Below are 12,157 nucleotides of genomic sequence, written 5' to 3' on the forward strand. Positions count from 1 at the left end.
CTGACGTAGCACTGAAGGTATGATCAACTCAATTCTGATCTCCTTTTCATTGTAGAAGATATCCGTAGAGAGTATCTACGAAGAAAGCAAAGAAAAAGTACTGGAAGAGAAAGGTAGTCCAATTTACAATGGTTCTCAAAAAGCGTATCATCGTACGAAGATCTATAGGCCTCATATTATCAAACAGCATCCAGACCCTCATCGCTCCTTTTTTTTTAAAAAAAATTTAGTCCTGGTCCCAATCACCTCCACCCTGCGGAGGCTTGGGTCCTCCTGCCTGTCTCGAGACAATGATTTGGTCGACGCTCAGCACCGTCCGGGCAGCCTCACTGGCCAGACGGATCGCAGACATCTTCGTAGCCATAAGATCTAGAATACCCTCCTCGACAGTGTCCAGAGTGCCATCGGAGTCGCCAATCTCAAGGTCCACACCCGTAGTCCAGTAGGGTTCCTCCTCTTCAGACGAGCCCTCCTCCTCATCCTCCTCGGAAGATGACTCGCCAGGAGCACTGGCGCGGTGGTGTGCGGTGTACAGACGCGAGAGAACCTCGGTGGCATCAAGACCGGCAGACTCGGCGAGTGTGCGGGGAACGACCTCGAAGGCCTCGGCGAACTTGCGGATGGCGTACTGGGGCAGACCGGGGGTTCGGTCGGCGAAGTTGGAGATGCGCTCGACGAGCTCGATCTCCGTGGCACCGGCACCGGGCACGAGACGGGGGTCCTTGGTGATGGCCTTAACAACGTTGACGCCGTCGTCGATGGCACGCTCGACGTCCTCCAAGTGGTTCTGGGTGGCACCGCGCAGGACAATGGTTGCTGTGCGGGTGATGGCGTTAACATCCTCCTGGCGGAAGACGGTCACTCGGTCACCGCCAATCTCGGTCGTCTCGACAACATCGATCTGGCCCATCTCATCGGGCATGGGGGCACCCAGACGAGCCAGGGGTGTGGCGCCGACAACGCGGCACAGGCGGCGGAGCTCGAACTTAGACAGAATCTTAATGACGAGGATATTGAAACGGTTGAGGTAGTGCATGGCCAAGTCGCCAACAGTGGAGCCGGCAACGACCACACGGAGGCCGGAATCGTAGAGCTCCTTAATGGCAATCTCCAGACGATCCTCCTCACCTGAGGTGAAGTCCATCATCTCCTGAGCATTCTTCAGGAGAACTGTGCCCTTGGTCTCGGTCTGGCTGATATCGATGGGGCAACTGAAAACGCCGACCTTGGCCTTGGTGGCCTTCTTGATAGTTCCATCGGGCTCCCGGGGGAAGACCATACCCTTCACCACCTTTGACTGTTCCAAGCTACCACCCATGATCTTAACAACTCGCACGTTGTCGACGTTGAAGTTAGCGGGGTTCTTGGGCAACACAGCCAGAACCGCCTCCGCAACCAACGCAGCCAAAGCATCTTCCGTACCGGACTGCTTAGAAGCCACCACTGTGCGGAGAGCCTTGCTCAATTCTGTTGCCGATCGTATTTCCTGGAGTCTGTCGACCTCGAGGTCTAGACGAAGTCAGAAACATTTCCTCACTTGTATATCTACAAACCATCATTGGAAGGGGAGGGGAACATACCCTCTAGAACCTTCAAGGCATAGTTCTGAGCCTTCTCGTATCCAGAAACAATATCACTCGTCTTGAGGCCCATACGGATCAACTCCTCTGCCTTTTTCAACAATTCACCGGCCAACACAATAACCAAGTTGGTACCATCGCCCATCTCCGCATCCTGCTGCTGACTCGCCATAACAAGTAGCTTAGCAGCGGGGTGAACAACATCCAACTCACGAAGGATAGTAGCCGCATCGGAGGTCAGAATCATCTTTTGCAGGTGGTTGATGACGATCTTGTTGCGGCCATAGGGGCCCAGGGAGGTCTGGACGGTTCCAGAGATAGCCTGGCAGGCTTCGATGTTACGGATAACGGCTCCGTCTTCAGCATCGTGGCTATATGGTAGGAAACGCAGATCAGTCAATTGCTTTACTTCTTTTTTTTTGGAGGGGCGCCAGATAAGGAGGTCCCTATTGCGGTGGGTTTTCGGGCTCCCCGACTTTTCGAACTCACCTCTGGTACCCGGGCTTGAAGAGCCCCGCCTGGGAGGGACCTGGAATTGATAGCGACATAATATTAGGTCGCGCCCGAAGAAGATGCGACTGGATATCAAATAGGTTGAATGTGATGGAGTGGATGGAGCTGTTGTGCCGGGCAATTTTTGGAGCTGCGGTGGTGGGTTTGCTCGGTTTGCACGAGGGGGGAGCCAGTTGCCCAGTTGCTTGGCGTCATTCGCTATAGATCAGCAACTTTACAATCTTATAATCCTTCATACTTTATATGTTTTATATGATTTTACTTCATGTTTCATGAGGTCTGTAATGGGAGATGCTCTCATGTTAATTAATACATCGACCAATGCTATTATACACATGTGCAGTTACCATCAATTGCACTATTGACTGGGATGCTTGATCATCTCAAATATGAGACTTGCGAATTATAAGCAGTTCGGAAACCAGGCACTAGAGTTATTAGCTACTTAGTATATCAAACGAAGGAAGAAACTCTTACTGTATCCTTTAACAGAGCTGCACCCATTCTCCTCGTAGGTTGCTTCGGCCTTGTCGAGCCTATATGGTCGAATTAGTAGCAAATCAATAAGTCAACGCAGGGGAAATGGTCATACCATCCTTGAATGGCTTCCATTCGGTTGTAACTCTACTATGAGTTAGCTATCATCCACGTATGGAACTTTTCTAACCCTACCGTTGGGTGAGTGGACATGAACTGTGGAGGGGCCTGTTTCTCCTGTTCATGCATGCGAGCCCATCTAGCAATTATCAGCAAAGTCCAAGACGCTATCACTTGTCATATCGACTCACAGTTTGACGGCAGCCTCAGGGTTGAAACAGGCTTTGGACATCATCACTGGAAACAATCGTTAGCGACACAATCGCAAGTTGATCCTAACTCCAAGGGTTCATACTTAGCCCGATATTGTCTGCTTCAGCCTGTAGACAGAAATTAGCCAAGTGACATAGAATAAAAGAGAAAAACCAATTATACCTCTTGCGTCCGCGAGTTTGGCAAGCTATACATGAGGTTTAAAAGGAAAGAAGAAAACTGCCCGGAGACATCGAACAAGAAAGAGATAGCGAACACAGCTCCTAGTGTAATGAAACTGTTGCTCATACGCTCTGCGGGATGATGGGCCACGACGTGAGCAATCTCATGTCCCAGCACAGCAGCCAAGCCATCCTCATCTTTGCAAATGGGCAATATACCCGTGTAGACGAATACCTTTCCCCTAAGCGAAGCAAAACAATGTTAGCCATATCTACAACTATAGAACCCAAACATCCATTAAAACCTACCCAGGAAGCACAAAAGCATTAACCATTCCATCATCCTTGATAACATGAACCTTCCAATCAGCGCCCTCGATATCCACTTGCGGGATCAACCGCTGCAGCACACCATCAACTATGCGAGTAAGAGGATGGTTATGGGGCAGGATCTTTCCACGCTCGGCATTGAGGACCTCCCGGTAACTCTCTTCGCCCATGTTGAGCTCTTGGTGGCGGGAGACGCAGTTGAACCGTCGTCGACCGGTCATCTCCACTATCTCCGTGTTGTATAGATACAGTCCCGATATCCCCACGCCAATAATAACAAAGTGGTGCGGTTTTGCATTCTGCACTAAGCGGAAGACGAGAGGTTGTCGGGCGCTCCCTCGGAATCGGTTGTATTGGTTCTGCCTTTGTTGGTAGGGGGATTTATGACTTGAGAAGAAAGTGCGCCGGTTGCTCGGGGAAGGTGTGTGGAATGAGAGTTGTGACTGGAGTCGAGGTTGTCGTAGAGGTGCGACATGAGAGCGCAGAGAGGTAGCCCAGCGGCTAAAGAGTTGAGGACGCAGGGTATTGTAAGAGCGTGATGTTTGAGCTGCTAGTGAGGAGACCTTGAAGTGGGTGGAGGGCTTCGGCGATAAGAACTGGTATGCGCATGCGCTGCGGAATGCGCGCGCCATAGATTGACGGAGCATGGTCGAGAGCCTGTCTAGCTCTATAATAGCCGTTGTCAAGAAGAGGATTCAAGTATTTGCAGTGGTCTAGGTAAACCAAACCTCCCCGGGGAAGTTGCAAGTTGGAAGGTTGAGCTGAGCCACACGACGATAAGCAGCCACATTCCGCAGCCTGGGATCAACGTCATCAGATGTCTCCAACCTTGAAGATCCTCTATTGTGAGGATATCCTTCGTTCTTCTTGGAATCGACCCAGAAAGGCAACGAAGACTCGACTCACTACCTAAAGATCTCTTGATTAGCTTACCGCTCCTCTCGCAACACATACATAGGCCCATGAGTCGATCCACCTGAGATATTGAGGCTGGAACCAAAGAATCGTTTCGATGAGGTTATATACTAATCCAAGGCAACTAGGTAATAGGTTCAGATAAACTAGCAAGGCTGGACGTATAGAAAAAGAAAAAGAAGTCCGGTAAATCGTCATATGTTCAAACAGTTAAAGGAGAAAACCGACAGAACCCCATCCCACCCGCGCACCATAGCCGAGACCGTCAGAGCAATTACATAGAAACAGAGATGTTATGTCCAAATACAGCGGAAACACATCAAGAACAGAGCCCCTGGTATCATGTTGCGTAGTCATGGGAACAAAGTGGTATCATAGGGATGGCAAAAGAAATCGCAAAGAGAAATCGCAAAGGGGGGTAAAAGGCAAAGGGGAAATAATGTCGACTCGATATGTATGTAGAAAGTCGGGAATATGACACAAGGGAGACCGTTTCAGAAATCAAAAATAAGAGGGAGAAATATGTGCTGAGTTGCGGAGAGTCGACACCCTACTCCTCAGTCAAAGCATCGTCACCAGTCTCGCGCCAGTCTTGGGATCGCTCCGTCAACCGACGCACACCAGAGACACGCTGGGCCCAGTGAGCTTCGGATGGAGTGCGGAAGGTGTAGGCACGCTGTGAGGAGATCACACCAATGCTCTGGAGCACTGCCTTGCGTGAATCACGCCCGAAGACTGCCGGGTGGTTGATCCACTCCAGGGACGATTCCAAATCAGCGTTCAGGGCAATCATCGTCTGGGCATCGACTGCGGAGGCTGGCGTGATGGTGTTGGTATCGGATGCGGATGAATGGGTTCCGCCAAAGGTAGACGATTTAGGGGAGGAGGCCGAGACTGGAGTGTCGCCGCGGCTATCGGCATCGTCGGACTTGGAAGCACCCGGGGGCAGAGGTGGTAGGCCACCCTTGCCCAGGCCTTTGAGGATGCTGCGGGTTTCGTTGAGGAGATGCATTGCGCGGTCATGCTGGCCCCGAGAAACCAGCGTGAGAGCACGGGTCAGCATGTCGGAAGTGAGTAGCTCCATCCGGCGCTGCACGATCGAGGGGTGAGGAGGAATTGGAGGGGTCGAGGATCGCTGGCCGTTGGCCCGAGGATTAGGAGGCAACATGGTAATGGCCAGGAGTGAAGGGCGGGGGGAGTGGGTGAGATGGCCATCGCGGAGCAGGTCGCCGTAGGTTAGATCAGCCTGGATCAATGGGACCTCTTCAACACTTAAGACTCGGCCCTCGTCACCATCAGAACCGCCGCCGAGAGCCTCCAATCCGGAGACTAGGCTCTCCCACGGATCCTGCGGCATGTTGTCCTGCGTAGCGTTGTCTGGCTGGATGACAAGTTGAACCAAGACGTCGCGCTTGTCACCAAATCGGAGATCTCCCAGTGCGGCTTCCGCATCTTTGCCAGTTGCACGCTTTGTGGTGTGAAGAGCGCCGCTAATCTTAACAAACTTGGCGGGTGACCCTTCAGGTAGGCGGAGTTTCAACTTGACGTTTTGGTGGGAGGTTGTCTGCAACGCGCCGAGGCATCCAGCAACACATTCTCGCAACATCATCCAATCCTTCACATACGAATAAGATCCCTTGGTACGAGTAGACAACTCGATCATGGTATCGGGCTTGTGGGTCAATCCAAGTCCAAACGAGTGAATGGTGACCTTGGCAGCTTCCGCACGGGAGACCACGAAATCCACGCTTTCAGGGTCGGAGATAGAAGAGTCGCTGATCAGAAGAATGGTCGAGACAGGGTTGTTGAATTTGCGCTGCATCAGAAGATCCATGGCGACATTTGCACCTTCAACCACGTCCGCGCGGAGACTCTTTTGGCCAACCGGCCGGATCGATTCCAAGATCTTGGGCCATCCAGCCCAGGACTTGGTGGTCATACCAACCAGGGGCACACCTCCACCACTCGAGCCAAAAGTCACGAGGCCCATCCGGTCCCGAGGGCCGAGATTCTGCACGAGGAATTTGAGGGCATCACGCAGGAGAGTAATCTTCAAGCCTTGCATAGACGAAGACACCGGAATGACCACGACAAGATCGAGGGGGATATGAACAGTATTGATGGCAGGGAATTCTGCGTCGGGGCTGGCGTAGTCGGGGTTGGTGTAATCTGTAATCGCGGTATTAATGGATTTTCCTGCCCCGTAAGACGAATTGATAGAAGCTTGTCGTTGTATTCCACGGCTACCGCGGTAGTCATCCTCCTCCGCCCCCGAGTTGTCGTAGTCATAGTCATTGTGGCGTGAAACGGCCTCTGGGTGCAAATCGATCAAAGACCGACGCCATATTTCAAGCTGGTTGCGATTCTGGAAGCGAAGGTAGAAACAGGGCAGCTCAGTGACAGAAAGGCTTAAGGAGAGAATGGGTTCATCTGGCGACACCTCGATGGACTTTAAATGCTTCTTAATCAATATCGAGCCCTTGAGACTGCAACGAACGGGCTTGCGTCGCCCGGTTGCATCGAATTGGGAGTCACCCGATTTCTTCTCCTTGACACAGATAAGCATCTCTCCGAAGAGATAGCATTCTAACTCCTGCCAGGAATCCCGATCCTTGCCCACACGCATGTGTCCGTGAAGGAGCAGCTTGCCGAACCGTTGGAACTCAAGACCGTGCCAATTGTCCACTCGGTTGCGCAATTCCTCGGCTACCTCTTCCATATTCTCCGTTGGTTCATACTGGATCGATCGAGCATCCTGTCCACCACCAAATCGTCCGGCGTATGCCTCATCCGGCTGCGACTGTCCGGAAGGCGTGTGTCGTAGGTCATCCAAGTCAGGACGCCAATTGGTATCTGGCACCTCGACCGTAATCAGACACGTGAGGGTCTGCTGTTGGCGAGATCGGTTCATAGTCGGAAACTCGCTTCGGACAGTGACTATCGGCGCAGGAATGGGATTCTTGGCGACCTTGGGGCGAGGACTGAGGTCTGACTCCATAGCTTGAACATCGTAATCATGACGCCGCCCACTAGCGTGGCCTTCGTTGTATTCGCCCGATGAGCCGGCCGCGCTGCCGTTCCGGGAGTGGGGTTGACGAGGGTTAGAGCCCACGGTCAATCGCTCTACGCGCTCACGCTGGCTGCTGGTATCACGGCTATCTCGTCGATTATAGGATGGATCTCTCGAGGGGTTGTAGGGTGGTTCTTTTGCTGAGGGGTTGTAAGTTGCGTCCCTTGTGTAAGGTGGCTCCCGGGTACCCGAGGTGTAGCGACTGCCGGATTCACTCGGTGCTCGTCGACTGGACGGCTCCCATGGAGTGGGTGTTGTCAAGCCACTGCGTACCGTTGCGGTATCATTCGACGTCACTGAGCGAACAATATTACTAATTTTCTCTGGGGAATCATATTAGCCTTCTGGTCCACCCCTCTAAACCCCGCACGAGGGACATACCGATATCCAAGACATTTCCACCGCGACTCGTGTCCAAGGCCAATGGCGCATTACAAGTTGGGCAGTATTGTCCATCGCATTCCCGTAGGAATTCATAGAAACAGGCCTCGTGGGAGACGTGGGCGCACGAGAGCTGCAGAACACGCTCGCCGCGTAGGGTATGCTCCAAAGGTTCCTCGCAGACAGCGCATTCGCTCCCGACAAAAGTCCTCTCCCTCCGTGTGTGGGTGCGATCTACCTCCATTAGGCCGGTGGTCCGTCCCGATCTTGAATGAAATGATGTTCGTGAGCGATTTGAATGCGCAAGTTGGCCGGGTTCTGGGTAGGCAGAATTAATCGATCCAGCGACAGTCGAAGGTGCTCTCCTGGTAATATCGGTCTGGTTGGAAAGACTGCTGCTAGGTCGGTCTATCACGCCTCGACTGAATGAACGAAATGAACGGAGAGGTGAACGAGAGGATGATTCTGGCTGCGATTGAAATTCTGTACGTCACAGGTAACCTGGTTAGCAAGGTGGGGACTCTTCAAGGCTAATAGCAGATTGAGGCTATTTTGCAGAAGCACAAGGATTGAGGATGTGGATAAGAAAAGAGAGAGAAAAAGAAAAACACCCCCAAACAATACTAGTACTCAGGGGAGGGTGGTTTTTAGTCCGATTTATCCCATAGGCATCTAGAACAGGCCACAATAGTCTCAGATCTAGGACATTTCCAAGACTGGAAATCCCAACTCTGATAGAAGAATAAAAGAGAGACATAGACACAGAACACACTTACTTTTGGACTTTCTGGATCGACCTAGGAAACCCAGCTCAGATAGATGATGTTGAGTTGAGTCGTTCCCAGAGTAGTCCTCCGATCTAGGTGAACGTTTCCACATCGACTCAAAGGAAACAAAGAGGTGGGGGGGGAAAAAGAAGGAAAAAAAAACAAGGCGAACCTTCAGGAGCAAAAAGTAATCCAAAAATAATTAAACAGAAAAATAATTAAACAGAAAATATAATAATAATTAAAATCCAAGCATTTCAAGTGTAATAGTGTGTTTACAAGATGAGGAAGATGGAGCTGAACAGGGGGCACACGGAGTATACACCACACGTTTAGAGTGGAGACATGGGAAAATAAATTGCAAGGGAAAAAAAAAAGGAACTGAAAAAAACCGAAAAAAAGGAAAAAAACCATGGAATTGGTCAAGATCTTACTAGTACAATAAGTCCCACTCTTAACCATGGATATGGAGGTGGGGATCCCCTGAATTGATATTTTTACGGTTCCAAACATCTGAAGGTTCCAAGGTTAGCCTTATTGCACCCCCTTCCAAGGTTATTATCGGAAGTTATCTTATTATTCTTTATTCTTGTATGTTGTGCATATGTACATTTATGTAGGATAAGGATTAGATGCATATGTACAGGTGTAAATAGTTATACTCAACCCTCGGTACTCCAATCCCCTCTTCGGACGCGACACGGATATCCGATCGGCTCTACAATCCATTTAAGGGATCTGATCCTGAAATCGGGTTAATTAATTTACTATGGAGAACAAATGGAGTACGGGAGTACGGAGACGTTCGTATTATTCATTAACCTCTTCTGCTGCAATTCATAACTCGCACTCTAAATCTTCCAAAAGTTGCTTCATTCTGGGCTATCCACATCTTTTCCATGGATTCTCGACACTCAAATATTCGGAATATCCACTGGGGCACCAACCTTGGGAATTACTCCAGACCTTCTAAGAACGGGAAACCTAAATCCGTGAGTGGTGATAACAAGGTTGACTAGTGGATTTACTTCGGATCGGATTAATTTAACATCCGCTAACACGAATTACCGACTCACGTGGTTGTAGGCGGCTCATTTATCCACTATCCGTATACCCACTCTATAATTGGCTAAGGACCACGCCCCTGGAACAGTGGCAAATTTCCAAGGTTCTCTGTCGATCCTCCCGAACGGCTTTCCCTGTCAAAAGCGTTCTGGAGAAGGATTCTGGAAAACGGAGACTTCCAAGGTTTATTCTTTTTGTCGAAATCATTCTGCAATGACGCAATTTCTCTTCAACTATTCCAGGGTTTATCCCCCGGCTTCAAGCCCAAGTCCGTTGCCCCCTGTGATCGACATCCGGAACAACAAAATTGGTCCTCGGCTTTGGATATCCTAAATGGGCGTCGAGACACACCTCCGGAGTTTTGACGATCACTCCTCCAGCAGCGGACTCCAACGGAGATTTTCTGCTATAAGGCAACGTAGTAGGCCACTCCCCGAGCTCCCAGAAATGGGTCAACAGAAAAAAACCCCTTGGCCTAATTGGTGTGGCTCGTCTTCACTTTAACTCCTGATCTCCTTCGTCGCGCCTGCAATTCGACACTGGCGGGTCTATCGTATTTCGTCCCACTCGTTAGCGCTTAAATCATCTGTCCTGGTAATAGGAGACGCGAAACTAGGAGAAATTGATTTGCACATCATTGACTGCAGCTCCCCGTTTATGGGTCGTTCCGATGCCCGGGTGGGTGCGAATGTCGTTTACGCGGTGATCGACATACTCCTATGTTGTTTTGGGTGCTACAGAGTGCCTGTGCTCACTTTAGCTACTTCTCCATTGTCTCGGAATCCTGGCTTGCCGAAGGCATCGCCAATGAGTGCTCTGTATAAATTGTCAAATCCCAGTAGTAGATGACGATTGGCAACGCCTCCCCCTTTGAGGTGGGGTTTTGATATTGGATCTATCACAAACTATGTCGGGACACCCCCTATGCTGGCCTGCACGTCATCTGCGTCGGAGAATTACTATGCAGGCTAATTGCAACTACAAAGAACGGACAAGAGCGGAGTTGACTGGTAACAACGCCTTGCTGCTCGGCCCTGGAGCTGTCAAGTCTAGGCATATAGAGATGTGGCAAACCCTATCTGACAGCTCAGTTGGCTTTGTTGGCTCTAGACCGTAAAATTAGCATGTTCGGCTATTCTTCCGCTTACAACAATACGGAGTACTCTGTACAACGATCCACATATATGTATATATGTACTTTGGATATTGAAGTGCATTGATCAATGATCATCACCGTTGAAAGTTTCCATAGCGGAGATAGTAATATAAACACAGTCTAACTTCTTTTAGCGGGTTGATCCTTTCCCTCTTTCTCAATTCTGTAATGGTCGAGTGTTTCAGAGTACGAAGTGGTCGCTTGTAAAAGAATTGACCAACTTGGGAGTAACATACCTAGGGCTATTATCTAGCAGTCTCCTACTTTGTACTCCGTATATACATAAGTTTAGAAATGCAACCCTTTATTCCCTTAATAGTAAATGCGGTTGAGTGCATTCCTACCTGCAGGTAAGTGCATATCCATGCAGGTCTCATTGGCCAGGCTGATCCCGAACCGATAATCGTTAGCATAAAAGACTCGAGGACTTGAAATTGTGATCAAAGTTCAGTAGATGCAGTAGACTGCAGCCACTTCATGACGAGGATATAGATCCTTCGGGGTCAGACTAATCCAGAACTGACTTCTGTCACAGGCTGATGTGTCTTTTAAGACAATGGTGCGTCCGATGACGCCGATACCTCTACAATTGACCGGGTTAGTTTCAGAAAACGATAGTCCCGTGTACACCTGCAACGCAGATCGTCCGTGCAAGCGGATGGTTCAGATCCTTTGGGATGCTCCTTCACCACTCGTTCTCTCACACACAGACCCTCACACAAAGTACGGAGTAGGGTAGGGTCCTACGGCGGGATGTCTTGAATCCTATCAGCTTGGGCCACTATGAGTCTTATCCGATCGCAATCTGTCTTACCTGAATCAACTCAGTGTTTCATGTCTATCATTTGTAAAGGTTAACGTGGCCGTTGGAATAAATTAATATAAGTTAATATAAGTTAACATAACTAAGTTATGGATAAACTTGAGCCAATGCACGAACTGATGGAGACGTGGCGTTATTCGCCAATTCTGATATCGGGGCTTTGGTGTACTGTCTTTTTCACCCGATAGTGCCAATGGAGTGCTAATGGCGTCTAGCGTGTTTAAGATCCATCACTTTTGTACACTCGCAGGGCAATTTCGGATACATCTGTTCTTCTCCATACTACTTTGTTCATTGATATTTCTGACACGTATTTCTTTTGAGCGTTGGGTCAATACGACATGTCTTTTCTGATCTTTGTCCAACGGCTTTGATTGTGCCGGTATGACGTGTCGAGTTCGTACTTTAGATGTGTATGTTTTAATTGGCTCGGCTATCAACACCCTATATAATGCAAGCTGTCGAGATCGTATGATTGGTATAACAGCGCTCTCACACTTGTGGTGTATGGGTGTCGTCCGATTGGTGTGTAGGCAGAGTTGTGTTAGCCTAAAGCTCTTGATGAGGTTTGGCTTATACTTTCATG

At 49.7% G+C, this 12,157-nt stretch overlaps 2 protein-coding genes across 2 annotated transcripts; both read right to left on the reverse strand.

Annotated features, from left to right (window-relative positions):
* Positions 1 to 226: 226 nt before the first annotated feature.
* Positions 227 to 4,041, reverse strand: N7519_003765 (chaperonin-containing T-complex subunit CCT8; the record flags this gene model as incomplete). Its single annotated transcript, XM_057290543.1, has 10 exons — positions 227 to 1,509; positions 1,581 to 1,951; positions 2,070 to 2,223; positions 2,571 to 2,629; positions 2,686 to 2,717; positions 2,766 to 2,829; positions 2,882 to 2,927; positions 2,986 to 3,010; positions 3,066 to 3,306; positions 3,374 to 4,041. The coding sequence occupies 10 exons, from the start codon at positions 4,039 to 4,041 to the stop codon at positions 227 to 229; spliced, it is 2,943 nt and encodes a 980-aa protein (XP_057151745.1).
* Positions 4,042 to 4,859: 818 nt separating this feature from the next.
* Positions 4,860 to 8,639, reverse strand: N7519_003766 (VWA and PH domain-containing RING finger protein; the record flags this gene model as incomplete). Its single annotated transcript, XM_057290544.1, has 3 exons — positions 4,860 to 7,702; positions 7,761 to 8,243; positions 8,537 to 8,639. The coding sequence occupies 3 exons, from the start codon at positions 8,637 to 8,639 to the stop codon at positions 4,860 to 4,862; spliced, it is 3,429 nt and encodes a 1,142-aa protein (XP_057151746.1).
* Positions 8,640 to 12,157: the final 3,518 nt, after the last annotated feature.

This window comes from Penicillium mononematosum (genome assembly GCF_028829835.1).
Source record: "Penicillium mononematosum strain IBT 11891 chromosome Unknown utg000002l:1.0-8112719.0:1.0-8118358.0, whole genome shotgun sequence".
Lineage (NCBI taxonomy): Eukaryota > Fungi > Ascomycota > Eurotiomycetes > Eurotiales > Aspergillaceae > Penicillium > Penicillium mononematosum.